The sequence below is a fragment of the Drosophila suzukii genome, assembly GCF_043229965.1.
Source record: "Drosophila suzukii chromosome 2 unlocalized genomic scaffold, CBGP_Dsuzu_IsoJpt1.0 scf_2c, whole genome shotgun sequence".
Classification (NCBI taxonomy): domain Eukaryota; kingdom Metazoa; phylum Arthropoda; class Insecta; order Diptera; family Drosophilidae; genus Drosophila; species Drosophila suzukii.
This window is the reverse complement of record NW_027255896.1, coordinates 34367809-34386795: the sequence shown is the minus strand read 5'-3', so window position 1 is coordinate 34386795 and position 18987 is coordinate 34367809. Positions and strand designations below refer to the sequence as shown.

The 18987-nt window shown below is 41.8% G+C and overlaps 1 protein-coding gene across 1 annotated transcript in view; it reads right to left on the bottom strand.

Annotated features, from left to right (window-relative positions):
- Nucleotides 1-7000: 7000 nt before the first annotated feature.
- The window catches only part of LOC118879131 (uncharacterized), a 922643-nt gene continuing 910656 nt past the window's right edge, over nucleotides 7001-18987 (bottom strand). The window contains exon 6 of the mRNA XM_070998175.1: nucleotides 7001-7018. Coding sequence (XP_070854276.1) covers nucleotides 7016-7018 — 3 coding nt within the window. The 3' untranslated portion in view covers nucleotides 7001-7015. The remainder of the gene's footprint in view (nucleotides 7019-18987) is intronic.

Genomic DNA, 18987 nt, shown 5'->3' with positions numbered 1-18987 from the left:
ATCTCACAAATGATATTGTAATTGGTAGGGAAATCCTTAGTCAAGGATACGAAATCATCTTGACACCTGATAAATTTGAATTTGTTAAGTCTAAATCTGTAAACGACTGTAAAGTATCTGAGCCATCTGCTTTGTTACTTAATGTTGATACTGAAATGATTGGTAATGACAAGGAAAACTTAATTAAATTACTCAAAGACTATTCAGCTGCATTTATTGATGGAATCCCTTGCACAAAGGTTAATACTGGTGAAATGACTATTAGATTAATTGGTTCAAACAAAACTGTGCAGCGGCGTCCATATCGTCTGAGTCCAAATGAAAAAGAAATTGTACGTGAAAGGATAACAGAATTCTTAAACTGTAACATTATTCGACCTAGTTGCTCTCCCTATGCTAGCCCTATACTCTTGGTTAAAATGAAGAACGGATCCGATCGAGTTTACGTTGACTATCGTGAACTGAACAGCAATACTGTTTCTGACAGATATCCCTTACCACTTATCAATGACCAGATTGCTAGACTGGCGAGTGCAAAATATTTTACTTGTCTGGATATGGCTAGTGGATACCATCAGATACCCATTCATCCCGATTCTGTTGATTATACCGCGTTTGTTAAACCTGATGGGCACTAGGAGTATCTGACAATGCCATTTGGCCTCAAGAACCCCCCGTCTGTTTTCCAGCGAGCCATTATAAACGCATTGGGAAATCTTGCATATTCTTATGTAATAGTCTATATGGACGACACAATGGTGGTGTCATCTACCATAGAATTAGGTATGGAAAGATTGAGGATTGTGTTGGATGTATTGACTGCAGCGGGATTCTCTTTTAACATAGCAAAATGTGGATTCTTAAAAACTACTGTACAATACTTGGGGTATGAGGTACGAGCTGGAGAGTTAAGGCCTAATCCGCGAAAAATTCTTGCGTTAAATTCCTTGCCACCACCGCAAACAGTTCGTAGCGTAAGACAGTTTATAGGATTAGCGTCTTATTTTCGAAAATTCGTACCTCGGTTCTCACAGATTATGAAACCGATATATTCTTTAACTTCGAGTAAAAGTGTGTTTAATTGGAATAACGAGTTGGAAGATATTAGAAAAAATATTATTGCTATCCTTATAAATGAGCCTGTACTTGTTATTTTTGATCCACAACATCCAATAGAGTTACACACAGATGCAAGCTCTTACGGTTATGGTGCAATGTTAATGCATCGAATCAATGGTAGTCCTCATGTAATAGAGTATTTTAGTAAAACTACTTCCCCTGCAGAGTCTAGGTACCATTCATACGAATTAGAAACCTTGGCAGTGGTAGAATCCGTTAAACAGTTCCGTCATTATTTAGTTGGTCGTACGTTTGTAGTGTATACTGACTGTAATTCTCTTAAATCATCGCGGACAAAGATTGATCTGACACCAAGAGTGCATCGTTGGTGGGCGTATCTGCAGTCGTTTGATTTCAAAATCGAATATAGAGAAGGAAAGCGCATGGCGCATGTGGATTTTTTATCGAGAAATCACATTCAGGAAGCCACAAAAGTTGAAAAGTCTTTAGTTCCTGAAAAGCGTGTAAACTTGGCAGAAATCTCAAGTGACTGGCTTGCTGCTGAACAGCGCCAGGATTCTGAAATTACTGATATCATTAACAAACTTAACTCTAAAGAGTTGACAGATGATGTTGCACAGACTTATGAGTTGAGAAAAGGTGTCTTGTTTCGTAAAGTCCAGAGAAATGGAAGAACCCGTTGTTTGCCAGTAGTGCCCCATGCATTTCGATGGTCAGTAATAAATCAAGTGCACAAGTCCATCATGCATTTGGGATGGAAAAAGACTCTTGACAAAACTTACCAATATTATTGGTTTGCTAAGATGAATAACTATGTTAGGAAGTTTGTCGATAGCTGCATTACATGTAAAACTGTTAAGGGTTCATCTGGGAAGATACAAGCCGAGTTACATCCAATTCCAAAAGTGAATGTGCCATGGCACACGGTGCATATCGACATCACTGGAAAATTAAGTGGGAAGAATGATCTTAAGGAATACGTGATAGTACAAATTGGTGCCTTAACAAAATTTGTTTATTTGTTTCACATTTTAAGATTAGATTCTGACAGTTGTATTCAGGCAATGAAATCATCTATCTCTTTGTTTGGAATACCGCAGCGTATAATAGCTGATCAGGGTAGATGTTTTACTAGTGGGAAATTTTCAGAATTTTGTACATCACAGAAGATTAAGCTTCATCTTATAGCTACAGGAGGAAGCCGTGCAAACGGTCAAGTTGAACGTGTGATGAGTACCCTTAAGAATCTACTGTCAACGGTTGAATCAAGTCACCGATCTTGGCAAGATGCTTTAGGTGAGGTACAACTTGCCTTGAATTGCACAGTTAGTAGTACAACCAAAGCAAGTCCCCTAGAGTTACTTGTCGGCAAGGAGGCTCGTCCTTTAGGTTTGATTCCACCGTATGATACGGAGATGGAAGTAGATAAAGTTAATGCTAGAGATAGGGCAATTGAAAATATGAACAATCAAGCTAGTTACGACAAAATAAGATTCGATAAAAATAAAGCAGCAGTTGAACGACATAAAATTGGAGATTTTGTTTTACTGAAAAATGAAGAACGGCATCAAACTAAATTGGATGTAAAGTTTAAAGGACCATTTTTGGTTAGTGAAGTTCTAGAAGGAGATAGATATATCTTGAAGTCATTGCATAATAAGAGAACTTATAAATATTGTCATGAAGATTTGAGAAAGATGCCAGATGGTTATGTTCCGAGTGAATTGGAGTGCCCGCCCGAGACTTGTTGAAATGGTTATAATATATCCGTGTGAGAGGATATGTTATGTGAAAACAAAATGTTCATATAGAGTATGGAATGGTTGAAATGAAGTTGCAATAGACTTCGATAAGAACATGTTTGTGAATGGCGGATGTGTTTGAGAATTCGAATGGAAATAACCTGGCGGATGCAAAGTTTATGTATGGTTGATATATGACAATATTTGATTGAAATGTATGAGTTAAAGGTATGGTTTTGAGATTTAAGCTATCTGCGTCATTGTGCAAGCACAAGTGAAAGACGAAAGTTGATACATGGCGTGTGGCGTTCTTGACGGGACTAAGCTTTTAATCGAAAGGAAATCATAGTGCCGATAACTAGAGTCAAATTTTGAAATGCTGAGAAGTAAATGAAATGAATTAAATGTTAAAATGAATTTGATTATACAATGAGAATAAGAATTGAAATTTGTTTATAACGTTGTGTAGAATGTAAAATAATGAAAGAATATGAAATAAGAGAAAAATGTTAAGTGTAAGATAATATATCGAATAAATAAATGATGTTCGAAATTGATGAGTAAAAGAAAACACAAGCTATAATCATGGACTTACAAGTCATATTTAAAATATTAAGATTACAGTACACGAGGACGTGTAATCGTCAGAATGGCCGTGTCGGATCTTAAATTATGGTAGTTAGTGTAAAAGCATTAAATCAAATGCGTGTACCAAGTGGCAATTCTCGTCTCTGCACTCTAACGGTTGTTTGTTAGTACGCTTTGTTCCGTCTATTCGCCAGATGGTCAGTATAGTTCGATGCGAACATGAGAAAGAAAGTTGTGAGAGGTTAGAGGTTTGAGAGAGAGATGCGCACTACGATTGTTGTGCGTGTATCCTTGAGCCACTGCGAGAGACAGAGACACAAGTATGCGCGTTGCAGCATTTTCGGGAGGACTTTTTCGGTATGCAAGAAGGCTGGCGCGCATTCTCAAATCGACTGTGGTGTGCTCAAGGATATTCGCCGTATACAATCTGCGCAAAATATGGAAAATCAAATCCATAACCCTACATCAGAAGTGGGATCGGTGCCAACTCCTGCATTTTCTGAAGATCAGTGGCGTACTATTATGGAACTGCAGAATCGCAATTTCGTTGAAATGTGTAAAGCTATGCAAGCGTCTGTGCGTCCACAAAATCAAGTGGTTTTGCCAAAATTTAACCCAGATTTAACTGAAGCAGATGCGACTCAATGGTGTGCAACGGCAAGCATTATTATGGATGAACAGCAGATTGATGGCAGCGCACTTATCATGATGTTGAGTAGTTGCATGCAGGGCAGTGCTTCAGCGTGGCTTGCATAGATCTGCTATCCCGGCATTAATTGGGAGCAGTTTAAAGAACTATTTATACAGCGTTTCGAGATTAAGGAAACGCCGGCAGCTATGTTCCTGAATCTGCTGAACAGCCGTCCAGCCCACAACGAGTGCCCTGCAGTGTACGCAAGCCGTATGGTGACGTCATTGACCACAAAATGGCGCAATATGAACGTCGAGGAAATAGCTGTATCCACGGTACTTGCGCATATGGCCAATTTTGAAAACCGTTTGCAGCGTATGGTGTTTTCGTCAAATGTACAAACTAGAAGTCAACTCCAGATGGAACTGAGAGCATTTACCTTTGACAAAAAGCGGAGTGCTGGAAGTACTGATGGTAATAGCGGCGACTGCAAGCGAGACAAAATCGTGCGCCACTTATGCAAGAAACCAGGACATAAAATGGCGGAGTGTAAATTGAAGCGGTCTGGATCGGAGAATAAGCAGCATCGTGACTTGCAGAATGTTACCTGTTACCGGTGTGGACAACTTGGGCATCTTGCGAATCGGTGCACGAACAATGCAGCTAAATCTGGAGCAGTTACTGAGAAGAAATGTAACCAATGTTTTGTGGCTGAGCCAAAAGGAGTTATGACACACCAGGGTGAGATCTTTCGTATTTGCTTTGACTCTGGAGAAGAATGCTCGCTTATGCGAAGTAGTGTTGCCGAAAAATTTGATGGCAAACTTATTAATAATATAGTCATAATACGAGGTATTGGCGATGCTTTCCATTTCCAGTAAGCTACAAAAACTATCTAAATGCATTATTAATGGAAATATTGTAGAAATACTGTTTCATGCCATAGCAGATTAGCATCTCACAAATGATATTGTAATTGGTAGGGAAATCCTTAGTCAAGGATACGAAATCATCTTGACACCTGATAAATTTGAATTTGTTAAGTCTAAATCTGTAAACGACTGTAAAGTATCTGAGCCATCTGCTTTGTTACTTAATGTTGATACTGAAATGATTGGTAATGACAAGGAAAACTTAATTAAATTACTCAAAGACTATTCAGCTGCATTTATTGATGGAATCCCTTGCACAAAGGTTAATACTGGTGAAATGACTATTAGATTAATTGGTTCAAACAAAACTGTGCAGCGGCGTCCATATCGTCTGAGTCCAAATGAAAAAGAAATTGTACGTGAAAGGATAACAGAATTCTTAAACTGTAACATTATTCGACCTAGTTGCTCTCCCTATGCTAGCCCTATACTCTTGGTTAAAAAGAAGAACGGATCCGATCGACTTTGCGTTGACTATCGTGAACTGAAGAGCAATACTGTTTCTGACAGATATCCCTTACCACTTATCAATGACCAGATTGCTAGACTGGCGGGTGCAAAATATTTTACTTGTCTGGATATGGCTAGTGGATACCATCAGATACCCATTCATCCCGATTCTGTTGATTATACCGCGTTTGTTAAACCTGATGGGCACTAGGAGTATCTGACAATGCCATTTGGCCTCAAGAACCCCCCGTCTGTTTTCCAGCGAGCCATTATAAACGCATTGGGAAATCTTGCATATTCTTATGTAATAGTCTATATGGACGACACAATGGTGGTGTCATCTACCATAGAATTAGGTATGGAAAGATTGAGGATTGTGTTGGATGTATTGACTGCAGCGGGATTCTCTTTTAACATAGCAAAATGTGGATTCTTAAAAACTACTGTACAATACTTGGGGTATGAGGTACGAGCTGGAGAGTTAAGGCCTAATCCGCGAAAAATTCTTGCGTTAAATTCCTTGCCACCACCGCAAACAGTTCGTAGCGTAAGACAGTTTATAGGATTAGCGTCTTATTTTCGAAAATTCGTACCTCGGTTCTCACAGATTATGAAACCGATATATTCTTTAACTTCGAGTAAAAGTGTGTTTAATTGGAATAACGAGTTGGAAGATATTAGAAAAAATATTATTGCTATCCTTATAAATGAGCCTGTACTTGTTATTTTTGATCCACAACATCCAATAGAGTTACACACAGATGCAAGCTCTTACGGTTATGGTGCAATGTTAATGCATCGAATCAATGGTAGTCCTCATGTAATAGAGTATTTTAGTAAAACTACTTCCCCTGCAGAGTCTAGGTACCATTCATACGAATTAGAAACCTTGGCAGTGGTAGAATCCGTTACACAGTTCCGTCAATATTTAGTTGGTCGTACGTTTGTAGTGTATACTGACTGTAATTCTCTTAAATCATCGCGGACAAAGATTGATCTGACACCAAGAGTGCATCGTTGGTGGGCGTATCTGCAGTCGTTTGATTTCAAAATCGAATATAGAGAAGGAAAGCGCATGGCGCATGTGGATTTTTTATCGAGAAATCACATTCAGGAAGCCACAAAAGTTGAAAAGTCTTTAGTTCCTGAAAAGCGTGTAAACTTGGCAGAAATCTCAAGTGACTGGCTTGCTGCTGAACAGCGCCAGGATTCTGAAATTACTGATATCATTAACAAACTTAACTCTAAAGAGTTGACAGATGATGTTGCACAGACTTATGAGTTGAGAAAAGGTGTCTTGTTTCGTAAAGTCCAGAGAAATGGAAGAACCCGTTGTTTGCCAGTAGTGCCCCATGCATTTCGATGGTCAGTAATAAATCAAGTGCACAAGTCCATCATGCATTTGGGATGGAAAAAGACTCTTGACAAAACTTACCAATATTATTGGTTTGCTAAGATGAATAACTATGTTAGGAAGTTTGTCGATAGCTGCATTACATGTAAAACTGTTAAGGGTTCATCTGGGAAGATACAAGCCGAGTTACATCCAATTCCAAAAGTGAATGTGCCATGGCACACGGTGCATATCGACATCACTGGAAAATTAAGTGGGAAGAATGATCTTAAGGAATACGTGATAGTACAAATTGGTGCCTTAACAAAATTTGTTTATTTGTTTCACATTTTAAGATTAGATTCTGACAGTTGTATTCAGGCAATGAAATCATCTATCTCTTTGTTTGGAATACCGCAGCGTATAATAGCTGATCAGGGTAGATGTTTTACTAGTGGGAAATTTTCAGAATTTTGTACATCACATCATCTTATAGCTACAGGAGGAAGCCGTGCAAACGGTCAAGTTGAACGTGTGATGAGTACCCTTAAGAATCTACTGTCAACGGTTGAATCAAGTCACCGATCTTGGCAAGATGCTTTAGGTGAGGTACAACTTGCCTTGAATTGCACAGTTAGTAGTACAACCAAAGCAAGTCCCCTAGAGTTACTTGTCGGCAAGGAGGCTCGTCCTTTAGGTTTGATTCCACCGTATGATACGGAGATGGAAGTAGATAAAGTTAATGCTAGAGATAGGGCAATTGAAAATATGAACAATCAAGCTAGTTACGACAAAATAAGATTCGATAAAAATAAAGCAGCAGTTGAACGACATAAAATTGGAGATTTTGTTTTACTGAAAAATGAAGAACGGCATCAAACTAAATTGGATGTAAAGTTTAAAGGACCATTTTTGGTTAGTGAAGTTCTAGAAGGAGATAGATATATCTTGAAGTCATTGCATAATAAGAGAACTTATAAATATTGTCATGAAGATTTGAGAAAGATGCCAGATGGTTATGTTCCGAGTGAATTGGAGTGCCCGCCCGAGACTTGTTGAAATGGTTATAATATATCCGTGTGAGAGGATATGTTATGTGAAAACAAAATGTTCATATAGAGTATGGAATGGTTGAAATGAAGTTGCAATAGACTTCGATAAGAACATGTTTGTGAATGGCGGATGTGTTTGAGAATTCGAATGGAAATAACCTGGCGGATGCAAAGTTTATGTATGGTTGATATATGACAATATTTGATTGAAATGTATGAGTTAAAGGTATGGTTTTGAGATTTAAGCTATCTGCGTCATTGAGCAAGCACAAGTGAAAGACGAAAGTTGGAACATGGCGTGTGGCGTTCTTGACGGGACTAAGCTCTTAATCGAAAGGAAATCATAGTGACGATAACTAGAGTCAAATTTTGAAATGCTGAGAATTAAATGAAATGAATTAAATGTTAAAATGAATTTGATTATACAATGAGAATAAGAATTGAAATTTGTTTATAACGTTGTGTAGAATGTAAAATAATGAAAGAATATGAAATAAGAGAAAAATGTTAAGTGTAAGATAATATATCGAATAAATAAATGATGTTCGAAATTGATGAGTAAAAGAAAACACAAGCTATAATCATGGACTTACAAGTCATATTTAAAATATTAAGATTACAGTACACGAGGACGTGTAATCGTCAGAATGGCCGTGTCGGATCTTAAATTATGGTAGTTAGTGTAAAAGCATTAAATCAAATGCGTGTACCAAGTGGCAATTCTCGTCTCTGCACTCTAACGGTTGTTTGTTAGTACGCTTTGTTCCGTCTATTCGCCAGATGGTCAGTATAGTTCGATGCGAACATGAGAAAGAAAGTTGTGAGAGGTTAGAGGTTTGAGAGATGCGCACTACGATTGTTGTGCGTGTATCCTTGAGCCACTGCGAGAGACAGAGACACAAGTATGCTCGTTGCAGCATTTTCGCATTCTCAAATCGACTGTGGCGTGCTCAAGGATATTCGCCGTATACAATCTGCGCAAAATATGGAAAATCAAATCCATAACCCGACATATATATTTACTTAACATATAGAAACTAGATACTTAACAGCTAGTTACCAGCTAATAACATCTGGTAAACAAGTTGTATACATCGATTACACATATAGTAACCAACTAGTAACAACTACTAAGCAACTAGTAGACATCTACTAAGCAGATAGTAACCATCTAATAATAGCTCATAACAGTTAACAACATCTAGTAATCAAAGTCCAAGCAGCTCAACCGCCATCATGAATCTAGATAAACAGATGAGTATTGTAATTAAAGAGTTTATAAAACTTATTCAAAATCTTAGACAATGATGCCAAACTCTTACAATTAGTATAGTATATAGTATATAGTATAGAACTAGAAAACTAGAGCTAGAAAAATAGTTGGCAACAAAAACAGATATTACCAGGTCCCAACACCTCTATCATAAACTTGGATCAGAAATAAAATTAAAAGACGCTCCTATGTTAGGTATTGATGTCTTCGAAATATGTTATAATGTTTATATGGGATAGAACAAATGCTTTAAAAATAATCAAACACCTGAGAAACATTAAATTGTGAGAATTATTTTACATCTATCTATGGGAGCCAAGCGAAAATCTGCGTTTGGAACGAAGATTAATAACCGATATATTTCTTACAGAGGGATGGAGTCAGAAAATTAATTATATACAAATATATATAAAATATAATTACATATGAATTCAATAAAATATGTTTACAATAATAAAATATATTAAAACATATTAAATGATCCTACAAAATTTATTTCTGACTGTAATTAAAACTACAGGTACAAATGAAGGGAAAGTATTTTATTCAATGAGGTCGATGAACTTGAGATGAATGATCTTATCAGTCGTCTTGGACATGTGACTTTGGTGATGGTCAGGTAATGATAGTTCACTGCAAGTGTGTTTGGCTAACACATCTGAGAAACATTAACTTGTGTGCTTTGATAATTCTTAATAAGAGACTATAACAACTCATAACACTTTTTATCAGTTAGTTACCATCTAAAACCAAGTACTTTACAGATACTATTCAGATAGTAACCATCCAAAACCAAGTACTGTACAGGTACTATATAAAAAGAAACCATCCAAAAACAAGACTAAATGGAAAGTAACCATCAAAATACTGCTAGCTTTAAAAAGTATTATATCTCTCGATAATCTTCAAAGTCAATATCTTTTAAATTCTGGATGAAGCACTGGAGACGAAATTTTTATGGGACCCCACTTCAACTTTTCTGTACCATTCAAAAAGTTGTTATGATTTTCTGAGATTAACAAAAAAGTTTTTTTAAAATGTAAACATGAAGTAGTGTTGATGCTAACTAAGAATCTTGGCGATGTGTTTAAACAAATCAGAAATTAACAAAACTTTTAGATTGGAAATGACGAATATAACCTCGAAAATTCGCCATGTAACTCCGAGCGATTTTGCAAAAATTAAGATGTACGATATTATTAAAAGTGGTATAAGCCTTCCAATCGCATTCCGGAGTTGGTATTCATATGCTAACCCAACATTGGGGTGAGGGAGTCAACACAGCTGGAATGTGAAATTGTCGGCTAACCGCGAAAAACCAAAATTTGTAATAATTGGATTTATACTAAATGAAGAACTTATCACAAATAATTTATTAAACTTGAAAGTTCACTTGAATTCTGAGTCATATCCCTATGATAATCTGAATTTTGATTTTAGTAAGAATCAGTATGCTCACTTATATGAAATGTATACAAGATTTCAATCTAGTTACTATAATCGTAAATAAACGGACTAGAAAAATGTTAAAAGATACTGTTTCGATTGATGTTCAAGGTTTCTTTGATAATACTATTAATATTCATTCTAAAGGAATTGTATTCGAATCCAAACTTGAATAATAGTTTTTTAATAGAACCACCATATGATTTTACTTTGCTAAATACAAAATCTCGAAAGACTGCAATTAGGTTAACCAATACACATCACAAAATTTTTTGGAACGATGGAAAAAACAGTTTTCTACAAACTCGAAAGTATCTAAGGACAATTACAGGCGGAAAACAAATTATTTGTAAAGGTGTGGAAAAGAAACGATTTCTACCGACGTTTTTTGGGAGTCGTCAGCTCATTAATATCGAGGAAATGGGCTGCCCGTCATTAAACAGGTTTAAAGGAAACCGGTTTCCCTATTGTGAAACACACCTTATCGGTGCGACGCAGCGTTCGCAGTACACTCACTGCGTAGGCTGCCGTCGCTTCCCAATTCACTTCATTCAGCAGCATGAGTGGCACAAAAGTTTCTAGCTGAACTCTTGCCCCGGTGATCTCCATCAGTGTTTGGCGGTCGTAGCCAAAGCGGCGACATTCAAAGAGGACGTGCTGAGCGTCCTCAACAATCCCACTGCCGCACTCTGGGCAACCGTCCTCCGTGTCGTGTCCGAAGCGCTTAAGGAAGCTTCTGAAGCAATCGTGCCACTCAGCGCCTGCGTCAGGTAAAAATCTACCTGGCCGTGCTTCCTGTTTACCCAAGACTCTATGCTGGAGATGAGCTGGTGCGTCCAGCGTCCCTTGCTGGAGTTGTTCCAGGCTGCCTGCCAGTTGTCGACGCTCTGCATCCTGGCACTCCTCTTCACCTCGGTCTTGGCTCTGTGGTTCGTCTGATCGCCTTATAGTGCCGCGCCAATCTCCTTGGCGTCCCGCACCAGTTCACAAAGGGGAACTTGGCCTGCAATGACAAACGCTGCGTCGTCCGAGATCGTCCTAAAGGCACTCGATATTCTGACTGCACACAGGCGGTACGGCGAGTTAACCCCTCGCATGTAGCTGCTTACAGCCGTGGTCTCAACGCACACCGGAGCATCGTTCAGCAACTGCGACTTGACAACGGTCGCGAGGAGCTTCCACCTGTCCTGCTTCGGTCCCCTGGTTTTCAGCAGGATCCTGCAGAGCGATCCGGTGGTCTCACTTGCCTTTTTATTGACATACTCTAGGTGTTCGCCGTAGGAGAGGTACCTTATGGCACGCTGAGATACTATCGATGACCCTTCGATCTGGATATGCGCTGACTCCACTGTTTTCCTGCTTGATATCAGCACCGCTTCTGTCTTGTGTGAGGCCAGCTCTAGGTCCGCCACTGAGAGCCACTCTCCACTGCCCGAATTGCGCAGTTTTCAGCTGCTTTCACGACAGAAACTTCCTTGGCCACCACAACCAGCGCGATGTCATCTGCGAAGCCAACTATATTGGTGCTGCTCAGCAGCGGGAGCTTCAGAGCTCCGTCATACATCGTGTGCCAGAGGGCCCAGTACCGAGCCCTGAGGAACACCGTCAGTCACCTCGTAAGTTCTGGGGCCCACAGAGGTTTCTAGGACCAGCTCCCTTTTGCTGAGGTAGCTGTGCACTACATTCAGCAGATATTCCGGGATGTTGAAGGACCGCAGTGCCTCCAGAGTCCTCCCCCAATCGGCTGAATTGAACGCATTCCGTATGACCACTAGACAATAATTCTTCGTCCCACCCTTCCATCTGGTACCAGCGATGGCTTTAGAAGCAATGTTGGTGACCCTCTCTATCGCGTCCAGTGTCGGTTTCCCTTTCCGGAAACCGTATTGGTTGGAAGAGAGTCCACCAGCATCCTCCATTGCAGCGTTAAGCCTTTTTACTATGACCCTTTCCCTGGGTCTATAAGAAGAGGCTTCAACCGCTGGTTTCCCTGGATTTGACAGGAGCAGGAGTCTTTGGCTTTTTCACCTGTCGGGGAAGGTCGCTTCCAGCAGGCACGTGTTGTAGAGCGATGCTACCGCACCCGGATGGAGGAATAGCAGAGTCTTCACTGTACTGTTCTTCAAGATTCGTGCCATAGATAAAATTTCCGTCTCCTTGACCGGACATATCGGGCTCCCAATTTGTCGCGTCCATCGGGGGATGCAATGGGGGCGGCCTTCTGGGAACAGCACTAGGACAATACTCTCCAGTACCGCTGGGTCAGTAGTCGACCTAATGCCGGCATTCACCCGCTTGACCACCGTCTTGTAGGCCCTTCCCCATGGGTCATTTTCCAGCTCGTCGCAGAGCTTGAGGTAGCTTTCTCTCTTGCTGTCCCGAATAGCCAGTTTGAGTGCCTTCCTTGCACTCCTAAAACTCGAGTTGCAGGCTGGGAGGCGTGCGATACCTCTCGCCCTTTGGACTAACCTCCTGGCTCGAAGGCAGGTCCTGCGCAACCTAGCTGGCGCGTGGTGCTTCCGATAGGTTTTCCGCTGCTGCAAGCTTAGGTCGCGGGCTTCCTCCAGTGTAGCTGCCAACTTGTTCGCTGCTTCGCCTGCCGGTCCAACTCAGAGACAGCCAATCCTTTCAGTGCACTGGCAAAAGTCTGTGGTCTAAAGGTTTCTGGGCGGTAGGCTTTTCTTGGCCCGGTCGTCGGCTGACTTTGGCACGGTGGACCGCCAACTGTCAGCAGAATGGCCTCATGATCGCTGGCCGTGAACACCTCGCCTATCCTTCAGCGTGTGCTACGGGATAAGGAGCTGCTCGCGAACGATAGGTCGATGATTGAACCGGCCCCAGCTCTGTTGAAGGTGTGCTGGGAGCCCTCGTTCAACAGGACGATGTCCAGCGACGCAATAACTTCGAGGATGGTGCGCCCCCTGGCGTTGGTAAAGAGAGAGCCCAATTCCTCGGCCCAGGCGTTAAAGTCGCCTCCGATCACCACGTTGCTCCGTCCTCTCAGGTCGCTGCTCAGCTCGTCCAGGATCCGCAGAGCCACAATGCCGCTTTGCCTGTGCGATCCGTGACCCAATCGCTAAAGCTTTCCAATCTGTAGGGCTCACTGAGTATCGCCACCTCAGAACCCAGCTTGCGCGCCCTTCAGGTTTAGCTGAATCAGTTGCATGTCGGTCGAGGTCTCCCTGTCCCGCTGGTTGTGGCTGAGCACAATCTGCTTCCTGCCTGGTGCCTGGTCTCCTTCCTTCCTCCCGCAGAGCAGATTAAGCATGAAGGCTCCTAGCTGCACTTGGCTGCCTTGTGCCCTTTTTCACCACATCTTATGCAGCAATCGCTCCTGTCCCCTAGGCTCTTGCAGTTAACTGCAATATGCCCGGATTCCAAGTATTTGAAGCATCTTGGGGGGCCTGTTCTATCCCGGATGCTGCAGATGGTCCATCCAATCCGCACCTCGCCACGATGAAGGACGGCTTTCCCAGGGAGTAGGGCAAACTGATCACAGCCGACTGGGACTCCGCGTAGCCTCGACGCAGACTACGAACTCTGATGCGCTCCGCATCGATGCTGTACTGGCTCGCAATCGCAGCGCAGATTTCCTGCTCCGTCGCGATGGAGTTGATGTCTCGTATCTCCAAAACGAGCAGTTTAGTCTCGTCCGGCATGGCTCGCACTGACGCTGCGTCGCTTAGTACCCTCGCGTTGCACTCCTTCATGGCTTCTGCGCTTTCTACGCTGGCTTTGGCCACCTCGAGCAGTATGTTGCCGTTAATGGTGCGGCGTACCTGGATACACAGCCTCCCAAGTCCGACAGCTGTTTGTCTTCCCTTCAAGTCACCATGGCTAACACCTCGCTGTATGATTTCCCGCTCGCCTGGACAACGACAGCATCGGGTCTGGCGCGACGCGTGGCCCTCTGCTTTTTCTTGACCACCTCCCACTCGGCGACCGGAATTGCGGGGCTCACAGTCTTACTGGCGCCAGCGTGCGTCGCATCTCTTTCTTGTGGCCCTTTTGGCGGGTTCTTTCGGGTGCTCCTGGGAGCCTTGGCACTTTTCTGCTGCGTTGGGCGCGTGGATGGTGGGGCCAGTTGAGCTGCGGGTCCTCCAGCCACAGTCGGCTGGCTTATCCTGCGCCAAGGCGCCGTTTGCGCTGCAGCATCTCTCCTCCAGACAGGCGTTGTCTGCTGTTCTTTGTCGGCGCTCTGCAAGTTTCGGGAGCATTTCGAGCACACAATTGCAGCATCCTGCCCATACTCCCTGATACTGTCGTCCTTGCCGCCCTCTCTGTTCGCCTCTAGGATGTTCGTGTCGACAGTTGTGTGGCGCGCCGTCTTGTCCATCATCTTGGTGGATACCTCCTGCATAAGCTTCCTTAGCTCCAAGAGATCCTCAAGGCAGGTTGCCTCGTGGGAGGCTTGCTCCTTTTGGCCGGCGTTGATCTCTGCGAGTTTGCTGGGCTTGCAGGATCACGCGTCCTCTTAGCTTCCTCGGTGTCTGCGATCAGCTCACCGACTTGGGTTGACGAAGGTGCCGACGAGCGGGCGAGCTTGCTGCCCTTCCTAAATGCCGCTGCAACTCCATCGGTCCCCTCTTCCCTCGGATGGCGGGGAGATCTTACCACCGCTGGTCTGCCCGCGAAGGGGTTTTCAGCCTCCTCCATCTCAGGCTTCCCGGTTTGCTCGAGGGAGGCTCCCGCGCTGGCCACAGATTTCCCCTTGGCTTACGATGGGGGATATACCGCCCCTTTTCGGTCACCAGTGCCCCTTTTGATAGGCACCGCCGCGGCGGAGGGGTTGGAATTTAGCCCGATCCTTGGCCTTCTGCCTTTTGCCGTCCTTGAATCCAGGTGCCAGAATTTGAAGAATTTTGAATATTAAAAATTCAAAAATTTAGGTAGGGCCTGCGTTTATGGCGCTTTCCAAGACTTGGGGATACGTTCGGAGGCCCCGCCGGAACAGTGGCCTGGTACGTACCTCTAGTCCCGGAGTGTCTCGCACTATACACATTACACTCTCTAGGTAACGACCGTCGCTACACTGGCTTTAAACGAGAAAACTTCAGAGCACTCTCGACTATGCAACCGCCTTCACCAAGACTTCGGTCCGGTCTCCTGTGTGTCGTAATGTATGTGTGGGTGTGTGGACATGTACATAGGGGTACGTGGTGCTCACTTTATATGTTTCCTACATTTGTATATCGATAAATATTAAACAATAATCGTTTTCCTTTGATTAATTTAACATAGTCCTCCCAAGTGCTTTTGTCTTTGAATAAGAATATCGTAAATCGATTACATATGTAAACAATCAGTAATCATTTAACGCAAAGTAAAAATTCCTTTCTTTTCCTTTGTTGTTGTTTAAAAAAAAAAAAAAAAACGAGACAACTTCAGAGTGCACTCGACTATGCAACCGCCTTGTTTTACGTCATGCGAGTCTCCCTAAGGGCGGGCTTTGTACTCCTAACAATGTATACAATATTTTGACATTTTTTAAAAGTAGCTCCAAAACAATAACAAAATTTTTAACACATAATTTTAAAGTTGAGACTAGATGTTTAAAGATCTACAAGAAAACAATATGAAATTTCATGAAGAAATTTACAAATTTATTGAACAATTTTAAGGGCAGAGCATTTTCAATACCTTCTAAACACAAAAACTATGTTCATAAATCGAGGTGGACACGATCTCAAAACTACGAATTTTGGTGAACACTTTATAGTTTGTAATCCTGAATTGACGTCGAAAACGTGCGCCTGCCTCTTATATGCAAATCGCCGGGATAAAGCCAGAAAATTAATTTCAATATATAATAAAACCAAAATAAATAAAATATGCTAAAAAATAAACTTCTGACCTTTTGTTTCGAGTTATAATTACAGGTACGGAAAATGGAATATATTTCCTTGAGTGAGATATGTCGGCTACATGCGAGTTGTTGCGCGGTCGTGATTTCAACCCCTATTATGGGACGTATTAGAGCTAGCAGTCAGCCGTGTGGTCGTAGGCGACTTGTGCATGTGTCCCTTTTATTCCGGTCAGGTAATAGACAGGTGCGCATGTTCGGGTAGCTCTTGCTTGAACCCCTTTTATGACATGCTTATGACCCGTTTGTGGAAAGGAGAGATATTAGAAAATTTACAAATTAATTGTTCTGGGGCGAAAAAAATGTCTGTTTGAAAATATTCCACATTTGAGAATCATTAACTTGTGAGATCTATTTTATTTTGGTTCTTTTGATTTCTAAATTAGTTTTACAATCATAGGAACCGTTATTCCCCAACATGATCGGACATGTCCCTCTAGGGCAACCATCTTTAGATGTTTTGGGTTTGCGACCTTTCTCACGTGCACAGCAACTCCTGCTGAATATTAATTGCTGATAATGAGGAAAAGGATACATGATCAATATTGTCACATGGGGGTGTGGGGGAAGTGTGCGACCTTTCTGCCGTGTACAGCAACACCTGCTGAATATTAATTGCTTATAATGGGGAAGAAGGTCATATGATCAGTATTGTTCTATGGTGGTGTGGGGGTGGGGGCAATTTAGTATACTCTTTATGGATATGATCGTGACATTTTTATGGCATCTAAACCTTTTAAAATCAGTTACTTTATGGATTATACTAATTGTCCCAGAACCCGCATACATTATTGAGGAGGCGGGGGCCATTAATATGTTAATTAGTGAGAGGGGGTCATTATTATGCTAATTAGTAAAAGGGCGGGGCCATTAATATGCAAATTGTCCCAGAATCCGCGTTTCCTTACTACTGGCTAGTTCTTTCCTGCTTTATGGATCATAGTGATGACATACTTTTTTCATTGTGGTTGATAATAGCCCCATTTCATCATGCTGTTGAATGACATGGTGAGAAGATTTACTGCACAGTTTGGCAACTCTATCACCTTTATCACTCTTATAACTTCTCCTCATTTGAATTTGATAGGCGGGGTAGCTTCTGGAATGACGTTTGTTTTTAGCACAAAACTATTTATTGATGGAAGTGGTTTAAAGTCGTTTTCTAAATATGCGGCAAATACATTTGCCCTGTTTTCGTTGCTGCAAGCCCACTCTCCTGTTTGTGTAAGTAATGGCGAATGGTGGTAAGTAATGGCGGATAATTGAGATTGATTTTTTCATCTTCTATGGCTTTGCGTCGAAGGTAGTTGGCTGTTTGAAGCCGCTCTTCCGAGGCATGCGATTTATGGGCTGGGATTTTCAGCTGATATAATAGGGGGTGAGTGTTGTGAGGCTAGTGACGTAAAAGACACTAGTGCTTCAACTGAGCTATTAATCCCTTCACTAAACTGCAGGTTTGGGAAGCAATCAATATGGGTACTTACATACTTTCTGTACTTAAGCCAATCTGTATTACTGGAAGTTAGAAAGTGTGTGCGTTCTGTGTACTATGGATGGTCGCAGAGTTGAACTAAAATGGGCGAGTGATCCGATGAAAGATCTGTTAAGTGTTCCCCGTGAACATGAAATCTAAGCACTGTTCTTGTGACGGCAAAATCAACCAAGACATGCTTCTTATGAGGAACTGTCGTCCAATATGTGGACTTACCTGGAGAGTTAAGGTCAAGCTTGTTTCTCAGTGCTAGCGAGGTACAGTTGTCTTCCTTTGGTGTTAGTGAGTCGAAATCCCAAATGGATGTGTTTTGCATTGTAGTCACCAGCCGCTAAAAAACGGTGACCTAATCGGTCAAAGAAATGCACAAATTCTACTTCGGAAATGAAAAAGCGCGGTGGGAAATATTCAGCGGCTAGGTATAAGAAACCGCTTAGGGTATCAATGTGTATTGATGTAGCTTGTATATAGGCTGTAGCAAATTATGGCAACTCATAGCCTTGCCATCAGGATGCTTTGCGTCATAAAATATATAGCCATTAAGGTGAAAATAGTTTTTGTTTGTTATGTGAGTCTCTGATTTAAGCATGGCGTCAGTGTCAAGTTAATCTAGAAACATATTTTTAAGGGAACGATCTAAGCAGATATTTGTTTGATTAATAGCTCCGGGAGAAGATTTTGAGAGCGCATAAGTTCCTGCAGGGTTTTCTATATTTCTAGCCTTGTGTTAGTTATAGTTACCAGCATTGATTGTACACCAATAGGCAATTGCGTATTTGCAAACATATGTTGGGCAGTTATTTTTTGACTCTGGTTCAGTGTTTGCTACCGCACTATATAAGCTTTGAGGCTGAGGCGTAAGTCCCGTTGTCGTGGTCGAAGGTACATATGAAGATTTTTTTTTGGGTTACAGGTTTTCGAGCTGCAATTATATGTTGGCCTAGTCGACTTTTTAACTCTTTAAAGACAAGAAAACCTCTATAATTTGCTTGTGGTTTCCCCCACTAATACACCCAGAAAACAATCCGTTCGAAACGTTCAAAAATCAAGCCCAAACGGGGTCAAAAAGTGCGTAAGCCCGTTTGTTGACAATTTATGAACGGTC